This window comes from Equus przewalskii, chromosome 11 (genome assembly GCF_037783145.1).
Source record: "Equus przewalskii isolate Varuska chromosome 11, EquPr2, whole genome shotgun sequence".
NCBI classification, from domain to species: Eukaryota; Metazoa; Chordata; class Mammalia; order Perissodactyla; family Equidae; genus Equus; species Equus przewalskii.
This window is the reverse complement of record NC_091841.1, coordinates 15,362,591-15,379,229: the sequence shown is the minus strand read 5'-3', so window position 1 is coordinate 15,379,229 and position 16,639 is coordinate 15,362,591. Positions and strand designations below refer to the sequence as shown.

Sequence of the window (16,639 nt, the reverse complement as noted above, 5' to 3'; positions counted from 1 at the left end):
CATCCCTTAATACCATAGGCAATTGAAATAAATGTGCTTCTGAGTGTTCACTTTTCTGGTGAATCACTTCAATTCTGCTTCTCTCTGGAAACATGAACAGACATAAAAACAGGTAGGATATAAGAGTGTATAGAGGGACAGACTCCTAGGTGTGGACCCTCTCTGAAGAGACCTCATAAGCTAGTCCAAGTTTTCCCTCAAGCTTCAATCCCAATGCCACATTCTATCAGAGTGAACAGACCTGTGGTTCCTTCTTTTCAAAAACGTGAAAAGAGAAAAATTCCTTAATATCTAGAAATTATGCTTTTAGTTTTAAAGTCGTGGCATATCAAGATCAGGTACTGAGAGGAAAAAAGAACACTAGGAACCTATACATCTTTGCACATTTATACATAAAATTTGTTAACAAGCACTTATTGCTACTCCAGTCCCCAAACATTACGTGTCCTTGTGGATTGATGCTGAGCCGTGCCCTAGAGCTCAGCTCTTGCATCTAATGAGTACACAGGCATTTTACCCCGGTACTGCACCGAGACACTTTATCCCCTCCCAGTATTTGTGGTGTTCTATTCCAGAATATGAAGGGAAATAAAGCATCTTCAAATAGAAACCCAGGAGAGTTAAAAAGAAAGAAAAAGGAAAAAACTCTAATCGGTTGGGGAGATAAAAATTTTCCAAACCTTTGAGCAAGTCAAACCACAGATAGGTGTGTCTTGGAAAGTCATGCTGATGCGAAATTTCCAAACCCTGAGGGGAACTGAGAGGCAATTCTACAGAATCATGATCTCTCAGAGAAAACTCTTTAAATTCCAGTTGGAAATCAAGGAGGAAACTTTTGCTTCTTGAATTTTTTTTCCCCAAGACCATGTTGAAGATGGTGCTTGAGAAGCAGTGGGGAACACTCTTTACCTCATCTGCCAGAGATGCTTTTCCAGTCTCTCTTAGATGCAGAAGTAAGACTTGGAGACATACTTCACAGTTTTCCAGCCACTGAATGGACTTTTATCCATAGAGAATAGCAGATTGCCGTTACCAGAATTGTTAAGGAACTGGCACATGGTGAGATACATAATTTGCATTTTTGCATTTTCAAAGAGCCTTTTAAATTGTGATGTTGTACTTAAAAGTATGGGTGGTTCAGGCTACCAAGTTTAATGCAACGCACGCATCTATCACTTAACTGAGTACATTTCAGCTAGTTACATAGCCTTTCTGGCCTCAGAATCTTCATTTTTTAATGGGAATTATAATATTATCAAGTTCAAAGGATTTGGAAATGAATAATATATGTGGAGTCGATAGGATAGTGCTTGACACGTATGTCCTCAAGTAACAGCAGCTGTTAGAACGTAAACTTTTTTGGGGGGTCAGGAGTATACGTATTACCTGAAGTTTAATGAAATTAGACCCATCTTCACTTTTTCAACTTTAAGTTAAATCCAAGTAACTACGAAATACAAGTGTATATTTTTGTCTTAGCTCTCTAATAGCATTTTACTTAATTTTTCTACATATATTCTCATTTATTATCCTTCCTCTAATGCTGTGCCCATCCTGATGTTTTAGATTAAAAAGTGGAATTTTCTGGGGTTGTTTAAAGAATTTTAATGTAAAAGCATGGTAATTCAAGTGCTGTTTACCATTTACAGAGTTATTGATATGTGATATAGCAATTAATATTTCCATGACAAAACCATAAGGAATTGCACAGGGAAGGACATTAAGGATAAGAAAGAGTGATTTACTTAAGTCACAGATCAGAGTCTTGTTATTACAAATATGTATGTCCACTTAATTTTCTCTAAGTGCGTTTGATGTCATAAATAGCATTAGATGTCTGCATCAGACTTGTTCGGAATATGTAAATGGCTGATGTTCTGAACTGCTTTAACTCTAGTTGTTGTGATCTTGTATCTCTCTTTAAAATGAACCGCATTACTAAGATAACTGACAAGAGAAGGTCAGGCCTCCATCAGGAGAGACACAGGTGGAAATAGAGAAAAGTTATTTTTTTTAGTAAGAAATAGTAAGAGTATTAAGCTTAAGATGTTGAGGAAATAATATGGAAATATTAGTTGCTATATCACATATTGATGACTCTGAAAATGGTAAACAGCACTTGAATTACCATGCTCCTACATCAGAAATCTTTAAACAACCCTAGAAAATTCCGCTTCTTAATCTAAAACATCAGGATGGGCACAGCAGAACAATATTGAGGGGAGACAAAAGGATCTGAAATATGAAGAGAACATGTTTTCCAGACTGTCATGGAAAAGAATATGCTTAGCTAGATAGACAAAGAAAAAATTTTTATGGCTGAGGTAAATAATAATCCTGGGTCAAAAATACAGTGGATTTAAAGAATTTACCAGAGGGAGGGTAATCAAGAATGAGATTTTAATCTATTCTTTTAATTTGTAATAACAATATTTATTTAGAAAAATGTATGCAAATGTGACATATGTACATACACATAAATTCATCTAAAATTTACTGCATGAAATATAATTAAAAATCACTACTGATAATAATCCTATTATTAATTCTTCATATAGTTTTGAATGTTATACATACTTCAAAGTTGAATGAGGAATTTCTATTATTTTCAGAACAATTGATGCTAGAATTAGTTCATTGCCAAAATGAATGGGAAGGAAATAGTGGGCATTGGGGATAGTGAGGAGGCAAAATCCCCAAGGTCACAGCCCCACAGGATGGCCTAGAGCCCACAGTTCATGGCCATGAGGAGCCCCAAGCAACCTCTGCTGCAGCTCCAGCATATTAAAGAGTATGGCTATCAAGAAAGAAAAGACCATGGAATCTTCTGGGAGAAATATGAACAGAATAAGATGCTTCCTCTAGGAGTACATGAGGTTAAAATTGATCAAAGTGAGAGAATAGGGAGGACTGGGTCCATGATACAACTAATCATGGAAGTTTTGAAATAGTTTAAAAATTTTAGTCTAAGATTCTGTGCTATGTTGTCATGTTAGTTCACCCATGCACTATTTTCTACTGTTTCCCTTCTAGATCTTAAAATGATATTAAAATGTCTGTACAAATCTGTAGTTATTGCAAGTTTTTGTTTTTCACATTTAACATATTATAAAAATGCTTTACCATCTATGTAGTCATAATATTAATATTTTATTCACAGTATCATTGCTAAGTTGTAGTAGTCTGATTTACATAAACACCTTCCTCTTATTAAACATTTTAGATATTTCTAAATTGTCGTTATTATAAGTGAAACAACATAATTTTCCATTATGAAACTTAACACTTCATTTCACTTTTAGAATAATTTTTAGGATTGGGGTTACTAGGAGAGCGAATACAAACATGTTCATGATTCTGGAAAGATTTGGTAAAATATTTTCCAAAATATTAGATTCATGAAGCAGCTTCATTACAATTTTAGAATTGGTATAATTAAAAAACCCATGATTTTAACAATAAATATTTTATTTTTATGGTGTATTCAATTTTCTAGCTCACTGTATGTGTAGACGCTTCTTAAAAATAATGCTGACACCAACATTTCATATCTTCCTTTTGATTTATACACTGCAAAGCACATTTATAATAATTGTCTTATTTGACTCTTAATGGATCAGGCAGCTTGGACAAGTGTTACTGTATCTATTTTATGGGAGAGGATGCTGAGGCTTAGTGGTTTCTTCAATGACACATGGAAATTAAGTGGTGAAGATGGGATTGTTAACATTTTGATAGCAGAAACTGAACAATTACTATATTATTTTTGTTTAACTTTCTATTTTGGAGTAACAGGACATTTGCAAAGATAGTACAAAGAGTTTCTGTACACTCCTCACTTATTTTCCCCTAATATTGTGATTTGGTATTACCATGCTCACAGTCGTCAAAATGGTAAAATGAGCATTGATATATTATTCTTAATGAAACACCACATTTTATTTATATTTCACTAATTTCTTCACTACTGTCCCTTTTCTGCTCTAGGATTCAATCCAATACAACGCATTTCACTTAAAACAATTATTTTTTAAGTAACTTAAAATCATAAACCTTGTGATTATAAACCATGGGGACATTGTACTCTCCATTGTCAAAGTTTTTTTTAACTTTTTATTGAGATTATGATAGTTTACAACCTTATGAAATTCACTTGTACATTATTGTCTGTCAGTCGTGTGGTAGGTGCACCGCTTCACCCTTTGTTCCCACTCCCCACAGCTTTTCCTTGGTAGCCACTAATCTGTTCTCTTTGTCTACATGTTTAACTTCCACCTATGAGTGGAGTCATACAGAGATTGTCTTTCTCTATCTGGCTTATTTCACTTAACATAATTCCCTCAAGGTCCATCCATGTTGTTGTGAATGGGACGATTTTATCGTTTTTTGTGGCTGTATAGTATTCCATTGTATTTATCCAATCATCAGTTGATGGGCACTTAGGTTGCTTCCACATCTTGGCTATTGTAAATAATGCTGCAATGAACATAGGGGTGCATGGGACTTTTGGAATTGCGGATTTCAAGTTCTTTGGATAGATACCCAGTAGTGGGAAGGCTGGGTCATGTGGTATTTCCATTTTTACTTTTTGAGAAGTCTCCATACTGTTTTCCATAGTGGCTGAACCAGTTTGCATTCGCACCAATAGTGTATGAAGGTTCCTTTTCCTCCTCAACCTCTCCAACATTTGTTACTTTTTGTTTGCTTATTTTTGCCATTCTAATGGGTATAAGGTGATATCTTAGTGTACTTTTGATTTGCATTTCCCTGATGATCAGTGATGATGAACATCTTTTCATGTACCTATTGGCCATCTGTGTATCTTCTTTGGAGAAATGTCTGTTTATGTCTCCTGCCCATTTTTTGATCATGTTATTTGATTTTTTGTTGTTGAGTTGTGTGAGTTCTTTATATATCATGGAGATTAACTCTTTGTCGGATATATGACTTGCAAATTTTTTTTTCCAATTAGTGGTTTGTTTTTTTGTTTCAATCCTGTTTTCCCTTGCCTTAAAGAAGATTTTTAGTGTGATGAAGTCTCATTTGTTTATGCTTTCTATTGTTTCCCTTGTCTGAGAAGACATGGTGTCTGAAAAGATCCTTTTAATACTGATGTCAAAGAGTGTACTGCCTATATTTTCTTCTAGAAGCCTTAATGTTTCAGGTCTTACCTTTAGGTCTTTGATTCATCTTGAATTTATTTTTGTGAATGGTGAAAAAGAATGGTCAATTTTCATTCTTTTACATGTGGCTGTCCAGTTCTCCCAGCAGCATTTGTTGAAGAGACTTTCTTTTCTCCATTGTATGCCCTCAGCTCCTTTGTCAAAGATTAGCCGTCCATAGATGTGTGGTTTTATTTCTGGGATTTCAATTCTGTTCCATTGATCTGTATACCTGTTATTGTAACAGTATCATGCTGTTTTGATTACTGTAGCTTTGTAGTATGTTTTGAAGTCAGGGATTGTGATGCCTCCAGCTCGTTCTTTCTTCTCAGCATTGCTTTAGCAAATCGGTGTGTTTTCTTGCCCCATATGAAGTTTAGGATTCTTTGTTCTACTTCTGTCAAGAACGTCATTGGGATTCTGATTGGGATAACGTTGAATCTGTAGATTGCTTTAGGTAGAATGGACATTTTAACTATGTTTATTCTTCCAATCCATGTGCATGAAATGTCTTCCCATCTCTTTATGTTGTCATCAATTTCTTTCAGGAAATTTGTGTAGTGTTCATTGCATAGGTCTTTCACTTCCTTAGTAAAATTCACCCCAAGGCATTTTATTCTTTTTTGTTCTGATTGTGAATGGGGTTGTGTTCTTGAGTTCTTTTTCTGTTTGTTCATTATTAGAGTATAGAAATGTTACTAATTTATGTAAGTTGATTTTATACTCTGCAACTTTGCTGTAGTTGTTGATTATTTCTAAAAGTTTTCCAATGGATTATTTGGGGTTTTCTATATATAAGATCATGTTGTCTGCAAACAGCGAGAGTTTCACTGCTTCACTCCCTATTTGGATTTCTTTTATTCCTTTCTCTTGCCTAATTGCTTTGGCCAAAACCTCCAGTACTATGTTGAATAAGAGTGGTGATAGAGGGCATGCTTGTCTCATTCCTGTTCTCAGGGGGATGACACTCGGTTTTTGCCCATTGAGTATGAAGTTGGCTGTGGGTTTCTCATATATGGCTTTTATTATGTTGAGGTAATTTTCTTCTATCCCCATTTTGTTAAGAGGTTTCTTTTTTTTTAATCATAAATGGCTGTTGGATCTTGTCAAATGATTTCTCTGCATCTATTGAGATGATCATGTGGTTTTTATTCCTCAAGTTGTTGATGTGGTATATCACGTTGATTGATTTGTGGATGTGGAACCATCCCCGTGTCCCTGGTATGAATCCCACTTGATCATGATATATGATCCTTTTGATGTATTGCTGAATTCGGGTTGCCAAAATTTTGTTGAGAATTTTTGCATCTATGTTCATCAGCGATATTGGCCTGTAGTTCTCCTTTTTTGTACTATCCTTGTCAGGCTTTGGTATCAGAGTGATGTTGGCCTCATAGAATGTGTTAGGAAGTGTTCCATCCTCCATAATTTTTTGGAATAGCTTGAAAAGGACAGGTATTAAATCTTCTCTGAATGTTTGTAGAATTCCCCAGTAAAGCTGTCTGGTCTTGGGGTTTTATTCTTTGGGATGCTTTTGATTGTTGTTTCATTCTCTTTCCTTGTTATTTTTCTGTTCAGCTTGTCTGTTTCTTCTTCACTTAGCTTTGGGAGGTTGTAAGAGTCTAAGAATTTATCCATTTCCTCTAGGTTATCATTTTGTTGGCATAAATTTTTTTGCAGTACTCTCTTATAATCCGTTGTATTTCTGTGGGGTCTGTTGTTATTTCTCCTCTTTCCTTGCTGATTTTGTTTATTTGAGCTTTCTCTCTTTTTTGCTTTGTAAGTCTGGCTAGGGGGTTGTCAATTTTATTTATCTTCTCAAAGAACCAGCTGTTCTTTTCATTGATCCTCTCAATCTTTTTTGTTTCAATAGCTGCCGGGAGCTGTGGCTACATCATTTGATCCGCTGTGTGACAGGGTCCAGCTGATTAATGCTGAGGGGTGCAGGGTTGCCCTTTGGTGAAGAATAACTGGTTGGACCCTCACATAGTTCTGAAACCTGTGCTGCTTCTAATTGCCCTTCATTCCTTTTCCTTTCTTAACCTCCAGTTTTCACTCCTTTTGGTGGCTGCTTGGGAGGCACTGCCTCCCAGGAGAATTAAATATGGTAAGAGAATGTGACCACCTGGAGGTAACTTTCAAGATATTTTTCTGAGAGCTAATTTCGTTTGATGCAGTTAATTAATGGAGGAGCACACAGTCCCTTTTGAGACAAGCAGAAAGGAATCCTGCCCAGATAAGATGTCGAATTAGGTTTATGGCCTCCATCTGGTTAATGTTTCCTTCTTCCTCCAGTTCTTTGTCTAAATATATATACATCATCTTTCCAAGTTTGCTGGTTAATTGGATGATCAAGAAGTATCTATATATTATTCTTGACCTTCTGCTTTCTGTTAAAATGCTACAGAGGTTTTCTCCTAAAAGCAATAAATAATAAATAATTGCTGAGTAGGAGGGCCGAGGGGTGCAGGGATGCCCCTTGGTGAAGAATGGCCAGCCGACACCCCTGATATTTTCTGAAATGTATGCATGCTTTCTATCAAGGTTATGACTATACTTATTTCTGCTTTTTATTCTTGAAGATATATAGTTTAGCTTAGCTTTCCAGCCCTTTACTTTACTAACAAAATGATATTTTCTCTGGGCAGTGTGCTCAAGGGACTGTGAGCTCTGCAATCTAAAAGACAAAGGGGTGCTTTCACCCCCTAAAGAGCACGGGAATGTAAAGATGTTTAACTGCTCGCTGAGAATCCAAATAGCCCTGGGGATAAGACACCCTGGAGTCACCTTTTGTTCCCATTAACCATCTACACTAATGGCGTAAATGATTGAGAGAGGCAGGGATGGCTCCTGAGGATGTAAACAGATGGAATGCTGTCCTGTCCGGAGGCCTGGACCTTCTCTCTTTGATTTAACTTTACCATGAATTACAACAGATGTCAAGGTACTTATCTCTTTTAGCTTAGAGACAACAAACACTAGTTACTTGTGGAGAAGACGATCATTAACCTTATGCTCTATAGAATAGAATGCTAATAAATATTCTTGTGTTCGTTTTTTACTTCCTTATCTCTCTGAGAATATTTGTAGAGCTATTTCTGTACTAATCCTGAAAAATATAAAAACGACACTTGTGCTTAGTAAAGTTGGACTTGCTAACACCAACCCAAGTCTCACGTCCATTTCATTTCCCTCATTGCGCCACCGCCATCCATCCCTCAGGAACCTGGACTCAGCAGGGGCAGGACTCCAGCAAATAGCATTTATTTGTGCTCTGATTTTTAATATTTCTCTCTTTCTACTAACTCTGGGCTTTGTTTGTTCTTCTTTTTCTAATTCAGTTAGGTGTACTTTGAGATTGCTCATTTGGGACTTTTCTTGTTTGTTAAGGTGTACCTGTATTGTGATGTGAATTTCCCTCTTAATACAGCTTTTGCTGTATCCCATATCAGTTGGTATGGCATGTTATCATTTTCATTTTTCTCTAGATATTTTTTGATTTCTTCTTTAATTAATTCAGTGATCCATTGCTTATTCAATAGAATATTGTTTAGTCTCCACATCTTTGCCCCTTTCTCACCCTTTTTCTTATAATTAATTTCTAGCTTTAGAGCGTTATGATTGGAGGAGATGCTTGTTATTATTTCAATTTTTTTTTTAATTTATAGAGGCTTTCCTTGTTTCCCAACATATGGTCTATTCTTGAGCATGTTCCATGCACACTTGAGAAGAATGTGTATTCTGCTGTTTTTGGATGAAGTGTTCTATATATGTCTATTAAGTCCAACTGTTTTAGCTTTTTGTTTAATTCCATTGTTTCCTTGTTGATTTTCTGTATGGATGATCTGTCCAATGATGTGAGTGGGCTGTTGAGGTCCCCTACTATTATTGTGTTATTTTTGATGTCTTCTTTTAGGTTTGTTAATAGCTGCTGTATGAACTTTGGTGCTCCTGTGTTGGGTGCATAGATATTTATAAGCATTATTTCTTCTCAATGTAGAGTCCCTTTGATCATTATATATTGCCCCTCTTTCTCTTACTTGCCTTATCTTGAAATCTAGTTTGTCTGATATAAGTATTGCAACCTCTTCTTTCTTTTGTTTGCCATTAGCTTGGAGTATCATCTTCCACTCCTTCACTCTGAGCCTGTATTTGTCATTGGAGCTGAGATGTGTTTCCTGGAGGAAACAAACTGTTGGATCTTGTTCTTTAATCCATCTTGCCACTCTGTGTCTTTTTATTGGAAAGTTCAGTCAGTTTACATTCAGGGTGATTATTGATTAACACTGTCATTTTGTCACTCGTTTTCCAGTTTTCCTGCATTTCCTTTGTTTCTCATCCTGTGTGTTTTGGTCTACCCATTGATTTCTGCAGTTTCTTATGCTGTATTTCTTAGTTTTTTCTTTCTTTATTTTTTGTGTCTCTCTTCTGCTTTCTAGTTTAGTGGCTACCCTGAAGTTTGTATTCAGAATCTCATGCATAACATAGTCCATTTTCTGATGGCCTCTTATTTCCTTAGTCTAAGCCGATTCAGTCCCTTTTCTCCTCCCCTCCTAAGTTATTATTCTTATATTTTATTCCAACTTGTGTTTTGAGTTGGTGGTTAAAGTGACAAGATTGTCTTTGTTTTGTGTTTTCCTTCCCTTTAGCCTAATGCTATAGTTGAATATTTGCTATCCTATTCTGATTCTATTTGTCTCCTTACTCTGTGTTTTGTGACCCCTTTCTCCCTTTTTTTTTCAGGTATGAGAGCCTTCTTGATGATTTCATGTAGGGGAGTCTTGTGGCTATGAAGTCCCTTAGCTTTTGTTTGTCTGAGAAGGATTTAATTTCTCCCTCATATCTGAAGGATATTTTTGCCGGATAGAGTATTCTTGGCTGAAGATATTTTCTTTTAAAGTTTTGAACATGTCCTTCCATTTTCTCCTAGCTTGTAAGGTTTCTGCAGAGAAATCTGCTGAAAGTCTGATAGGGGTTCCTTTGTAGGTTATTTTCTTCTGCCTTGCTGCCCTGAGCATTCTTTCTTTGTCATTCATTTTTGCCACTTTTACTACTATATGCCTTGCAGTAGGTATTTTTACATTGACAAATCTAGGAGATCTGAAAGCTTCCTCCACCCACATTTCTCTCTCATTCCCTAGATTTGGGAAGTTCTCTGCTATTATTTCTTTGAGCACGCTTTGTGTTCCATTCTCCTTCTCTTCACCTTCTTGGATACCTATAATTCTTATGTTTCATTTCCTCATTGAGTTGGATATTTCTCAGAGACTTGCTTCATTTCTTTTTAGGTTCAGTTCTCTCTCCTCCTCTGTGTGGAGCAATTCAACATGTTTATCTCCCATTATGCTAATTCGCTCCTCTATGGTGTCCACACGAGCATTCAGGGAATCTGTATTTTGTTTTATCTCTTCCATTGTGTCTTTCATCTCTAGTATTTCTGATTGACCCTTCTTTATAGTTCCAATCTCTTTTGTGAAGTAGCTCTTAAACTGGTTGAATTGTTTCTCTATATTCTCTTTTACCTCATTGAGCTTTTTGACGATAGCTATTCTGAATTCATTGTCATTTATTTCTTAGTCCTCAGGACATAATTCTGGGTATTTATTGTTTTCCCTCTGGTCTGGAGATTTGATGAATTGCCTGGTGCTGGAAGTACAGGTTTTCCTCATTGTGATATTATTAGACTGCAGTTACAGCCTATTGCCACTAGATGGGAGGGGTCAAAAGCTGCATATTCTGAGCCCTCCACTTTCTGCTGAGATGGCGTGACACAGCACAGGATGGGGCGGCGATTTCTCTTTCATGCAGACCAGGATTTCCCTATCAGCTCTCTGTATCTGGTCTCCTGGAGTCTTGGATTAATGAGGTCACCCCATGTGAAAGCTTTTGCCTCACTGGAGGGCTTCCCTCTAGGCTTCAAGGGCAGTAGGGAGTCCAGGATGATCCTGCAGACATGTGGCCCCACCCCCACTCCTTCCTTCATGGAGCCTCCCGCGGCAGCAATCCCAGTCTTTAGGGGAGTGATTGAAGTTCTCTCTTACCCCTTTCCATCTCCCCTGAGAGGTGCTCCAGCCTCTCCACCCTGTTGTTTGGCTGCTGTGACTCTCCGAGGATTCCTGTGCTATTAGGATATTTTCTGTTGGAATATGCTTGTTCCTTTTTGTTGTATGTTAGAAGGGAGAGAGTCCCATCCGAGCTTACTCTGCCATGATGCTGACGTCACTACCCAGTACTGAATAAATGTTAATACAAGTTGCTCTCATGTTTTTTTGCCTCCAAATTTTATATTTTACCAATAAAAATATATTTAGATTTCATAGTCTGGCTTTCATGGTCTTCAGACAGGAGAACAACTTTCTTTTCCAAGATTTTCTACTATGAACTTTGAGTCTGGCTAAACTAGAGGTTTCATATTGACCTTCTTGCTATTTGCCTCATAAAGTTTGCCCTATCATGTCCATTAAAAGTTTGATTTCATTTCTCTCATCCCAAATGTCTTTAATCCTCTGATTTTATATGTCTGGGTCCTATACTTTTTCACAGCCAAGGACTTATTTGATTTCTACTTTCCTCTCACATGGGTGCCATAGATTGAAATTTCTATGGACCTGTAATTTATTTTTTAATATTTATTAAAGATATTTGGAATTGGGGGCTGGCCCCGTGGCCGAGTAGTCAAGTTCGTGTGCTCTGCTGCCGGCGGCCCAGTGTTTTGTTGTTTTGAATCCTGGTTGCAGACATGGCACTGCTTGTCAAGCCACACTGGGGCAGCGTCCCACGTGCCACAACTAGAAGGACCCACAACAAAGAATATACGACTATGTACTGGGGGGCTTTGGGAAGAAAAAGAAAAAAATAAAATCTTAAAAAAAAAAAGATATTTGGAATTGTCTTTCCTAGCTTTGGATCACCATGAGAAAACAAGTGTGATCCACAGTGTTAATAAGATTTCAGCCACTCAGCAAAATAACTCAATGTTTTAAGACTGTTGTACCACCATACTACAGATAAACGAACAATTTGAATTAATATTTTTGAAAAATGGAAAGTACCTCTTGAAAAGACAATACTAAAAATTATAATGAATGTCACCACTCCAGATACAGGTGCTACATACCTGTATCTTCCATATGCTTTGTACGTATGGAATTATATAACCTTCATAGCAGCTCTCAGAGGTAGATTATTTTATTATTCATGTTTCCAGTGGAGAAAATGAAGCACAGAGGTGTCAAGGGACTTGGTAAATATCACATCATGAAGGGGAGTTGGATGCGGTGTGAATCTAGGCAGTGTGGCTTCAGACTTTATGCTCTGATCTCTGTGCTAACCTACTTCCTAGCTCTGCTTTTGAATATTTGCATTTCAAAAAATCTGGTTTGGGGCCTGACTCTCTTCAGTTAATGTTATAGTTCATCCTTTAACATAATTCTGAATTTTTCAATACTAATTTATCTACCTTTAGGAAATTTGTACTCTTCTCCCTGCAGACAGTTTCTACTCTTCTAAAACCAATCACATAGTGACTTACATAATTAATGATCTTATCTAAGTTTATCTTAAACCTTATATTAAATTATTGGGAAGAGAGGAATATTTTCCCTATTCACAATAACTTGAGAATTTTGATTCAATATTTGAAATGAAAGATAACTATGGAGTTATGGAAGAGATATGAATAAATAGTATAATTTTAAAGTATCTTGAAACAATAGGCTAAAGTAAAATGGGGAAATTGACAGCTTGGACTTTATAAAAAGGAAAAAAGTCATAGCAAAAGAGAAAAAGCAAAATCATAATAGTGGAAGTAGCAGAGGTTGAGATTTACTTCGCTCTTATTATGAGCTACATCTTTTTCTCATTTTGTCTGTATAGTAACCACAGTTATGTCTAAAGTGTCTTTCTCAAGATCATGCAGCTAGTAAATAGTGGAACTGGGCTTTGAACCCATGCCATCTGACTCGAGCAAATTTAGTCTACACCAAGAATTGTAATTATTTTGCTAAATTAATATGCATCCTAGGTAAAAATATCGATTGAAAAATATGAGTTAAAAAAAGATAAAAGATTCTCCTAAGGGCAATGTTTTCATTAAAAATGTAAAATGTGGTGGGTAATAAAAATTTATATGTATATTATAAAAATACAGGTTTTTTCTTATTAACCAAGTGCGATAATAACATAACATCACAAGATAATCTTTTCTTGTCTGTATGTTCATCAGCTTTTCTGAAAAACCATCAACCTTGAAATATTGGTCATACTTGTATATAAAAAATGATATAGAGATACACACACATGCAAATATACAACATTTCTGGAAGGACATACAATAAACTGAATTTAGTTACTTCTGTGGAGTAGAATTAGAGATTAAAATAACTTGAATAGAGATTTTAATTTTTCTTCTCACATTCTTCTGGTTAGTTTTAGTATTTTATGATGATCAAGAATTATTCTATAATAAAAATGTTTCATAAAAGAGTACAAAATATTGAAAAACTTTTTAAATACTTATCAATAAGAATGATAATCTCTAGCATTTAGGGCAGTACTATTGTACTTCAGAAATTATTCTAAAGCTTTTGTAGAATTATATTTATGAGAGTGAAAATTGAAGCTATGTAAATATCTCAATGGGCAAATGGTTAAATAAATGCTTCCTATAAGATTTATATATTATCACACCATTAAATTGATAACTAAACATATGGAAATTATAAGAACATGGGAAGAAATACTGTAAGAATTGTAAGTAAAAATCAAAACAGAAAATGACAGTATATGATGATTTCAGTCACATAGAATATATGCTATGAATAAGGACTTGAAATAGAAAAATCATAAAATCTTATGTTGGAATTATGTTTTTTTTTAAATAATGTTTTTAGAAGAAGTACCCTGAGGAATTCAGCTTAAAGAGGGACATATAGGATTAAAAACACTACTTATATTATAGGCATGTTAGAAATTTTATATCGGGTCAAATTCACAGGCAGAGAGGCTCAATATTCTAATGGGATAAGTTCAAGAGTACAGTAAAGAGATAAAGAGTAGTTTCCCAAATTAACACAACCTCAAGGTCCAGACATTTGTTATATCACAAGAGGCATAGGTAAAGGGTTGTCAAAGTAAAGCATATTTCACCCAAATCCCTGAAGGAGTCAGGGACAAAGGGCACAAAAATGAGTGAAACAAAGTGAGAACATTTTCTTCAGGAGGGATTCTCCAACATTAGTGCTTAATTATGTTGAAATAGCGTTGTTCAGATTTCAAAGTACATGTATAAGATGCATAATACATGAAATATACCTATGTATGTGTGTGGGTATAAAGTCCTTTTTTTTAATTGTTAGGAAAACTCAGAATAAGAAAGTGCAAGTATTTGTACTCTACTCTTTGAATGAAGGCTAAAATTTCAAAGCAGTTAAATCACTTGCCAAAATGGTACAAGTTCTACAGTTCTCAATCTTGGTAGGAATCAAAAATTTTAAAGGACATTTATTTTTTATTTATGCAAAATCTTTGGCCCAGTGCAATGTGTTTCTGAATTAGCAGATAGATCTGAGAGAGGCTTGGACATCTGTATATTTACAAAACTTCATAGGGGGTTAAAGGTAGTTGGAGGTAACAAGATGGTGCAGAAACAAGGACTTCAGAGTTAAGGCCACTGATCTTCCTAAAATATCACTTCTTTTCTTCTCTCTGAAGATTAATCCTTTGTCAACTGCATCTTACCTACTCTAGTATGGTGATGAATAACAGTGTGACTGAATTCATTCTGTTTGGGTACCCATGGGATGAAGGAAAGCAGAAAGTGAAATTTGAGGTTTTCTTGGTTCTTTACATTGTGACATTGTTGGGGAACTTTCTCATTGTAGTGACTATTAAAACAAGTAGGACTGCTGGGAGTCCCATGTACCTCTTCCCATTCTATCTGTCCTTTGCTGATGCCTGCTTCTCTATGACCACAGCCCCCAGATTGATTGTGGATGCCCTTTCTCAGAAGAAGACCATTTCCTTCAATGAGTGCTTGACTCAGGTCTTTGCAGTCCATTTCTTTGGCTTCACAGAGGTCTTTGTGCTCATCCTCACGGCCTTTGATCACTATGCAGCCATTTGTAAGCCCTTGTGGTACGCAACCACCATGAGCCAGCAAGTTTGTGTTGTGTTCGTGATTACGGCCTGGGTGGGATCTCGTATCCACTCTTCAGCACAGATTTTCCTGACTTTGAGATTGCCCTTGTGTGGCCCTAATGTGATTGACCACTATTTCTGTGACTTGCTGCCCTTGTTGAAACTTACCTGCATGGACACATTTATGACAAATTTGCTAGTTGTTTCTAATAATGGGGCTATCTGCATGGTGAGTTTCATAATTCTGCTTATGTCCTATGTTGCCATCTTGTTATCTCTGAGAAATCACAGTGCAGAAGGAAGGCAAAAATCTCTTTCCAGGGGCCGGCCTGGTGGCACAGCAGTTAAGTTTGCAGGTTCTGCTTCTCGGCAGCCTGGGGTTCACCAGTTCGGATCCCAGGTGCCGACATGGTACTGCTTGGCAAAAGCCATGCTGTGGTAGGCATCCCATGTATAAAGTAGAGGAAGATGGGCACAGCTGTTAGCTCAGGGCTAGTCTTCCTCAGCAAAAAGAGGAGGATTGGCAGTAGTTAGCTCAGGGCTAATCTTCCTCAAAAAAAAACCAAAACCAAAACAAAACAAAAAATTTCTTTCCACGTGCACCTCCAACTTTATTGTGGTTGTCATATCTTTTGGCCCATGTATATTTATATACACATGTCCACCACCCACATTTCCAATAGGCAAGATGGTGGCTGTGTTTTATACAATTGGGACACCCTTGCTCAAACCTCTGATTTATACACTGAGGAATGTAGAAATGAAAAATGCCGTGAAAAAGTTATGGTGTAGCAAAGTATGACTTCAGTTGATCAATGATATATGGGGATCCTAACATAAACTTCCTTAACAGCTTAGTTTTGTCTCAGGGACAGGAAAGAGAAAATATTCTTGCTGGAACACCAATAATTAAGAAATCTTTGGAAGTATATATATATATGCACGTATATTCACAGACATATACACAAATATATGTACATATATACTCATATATTATATATAATATATTATGTATAATATATATTATATATAGTATACATACACATATATAGTCTGTATCCTTATTCGGAGACTATTGCATTCAAATATAATTACTTCAAGTCTTTAACCATTTTGAACAACCTGTGATGACCCTTACTTGAATTCTATCAAAATCTGGACATATTAATACACTGAATAATGACAAAATGACTCTGTGGGTGTGCGCACATCAACCAATTCACCAATTCTTCTTTTTTAGATTTTATTCTAGTCCTTATGAGTGTGGTCATAAGAGCTAATCCATATAAGACTGGACACTTACGGAATCCAGGTCGCTGTCTTGACAACCTGAGGATCAG

General features: G+C 36.2%; 1 protein-coding gene and 1 long non-coding RNA gene across 2 annotated transcripts in view; one reads left to right on the top strand and one right to left on the bottom strand.

Moving 5' to 3' along the window:
• The window catches only part of LOC139074345 (uncharacterized), a 52,827-nt gene that overhangs the window by 18,044 nt on the left and 18,144 nt on the right, over nucleotides 1-16,639 (bottom strand). The gene's annotated exons all lie outside the window — the stretch shown is intronic.
• LOC139074580 (olfactory receptor 4C11-like) lies at nucleotides 14,911-16,101 on the top strand. Its single transcript, XM_070566027.1, has 2 exons — nucleotides 14,911-15,611; nucleotides 15,888-16,101. The coding sequence occupies exons 1-2, from the start codon at nucleotides 14,911-14,913 to the stop codon at nucleotides 16,099-16,101; spliced, it is 915 nt and encodes a 304-aa protein (XP_070422128.1).

What these genes read in the sequence shown, in the direction of transcription:
- LOC139074580 (XM_070566027.1), top strand. Translation starts at nt 14,911, where the DNA reads ATGGTGATGAATAACAGTGTGACTGAATTCATTCTGTTTGGGTACCCA. An exon ending in GCAGAAGGAAGGCAAAAATC is followed by an intron (nt 15,612 to 15,887) that starts TCTTTCCAGGGG and finishes AAACAAAAAATT; the next exon opens with TCTTTCCACGTGCACCTCCA.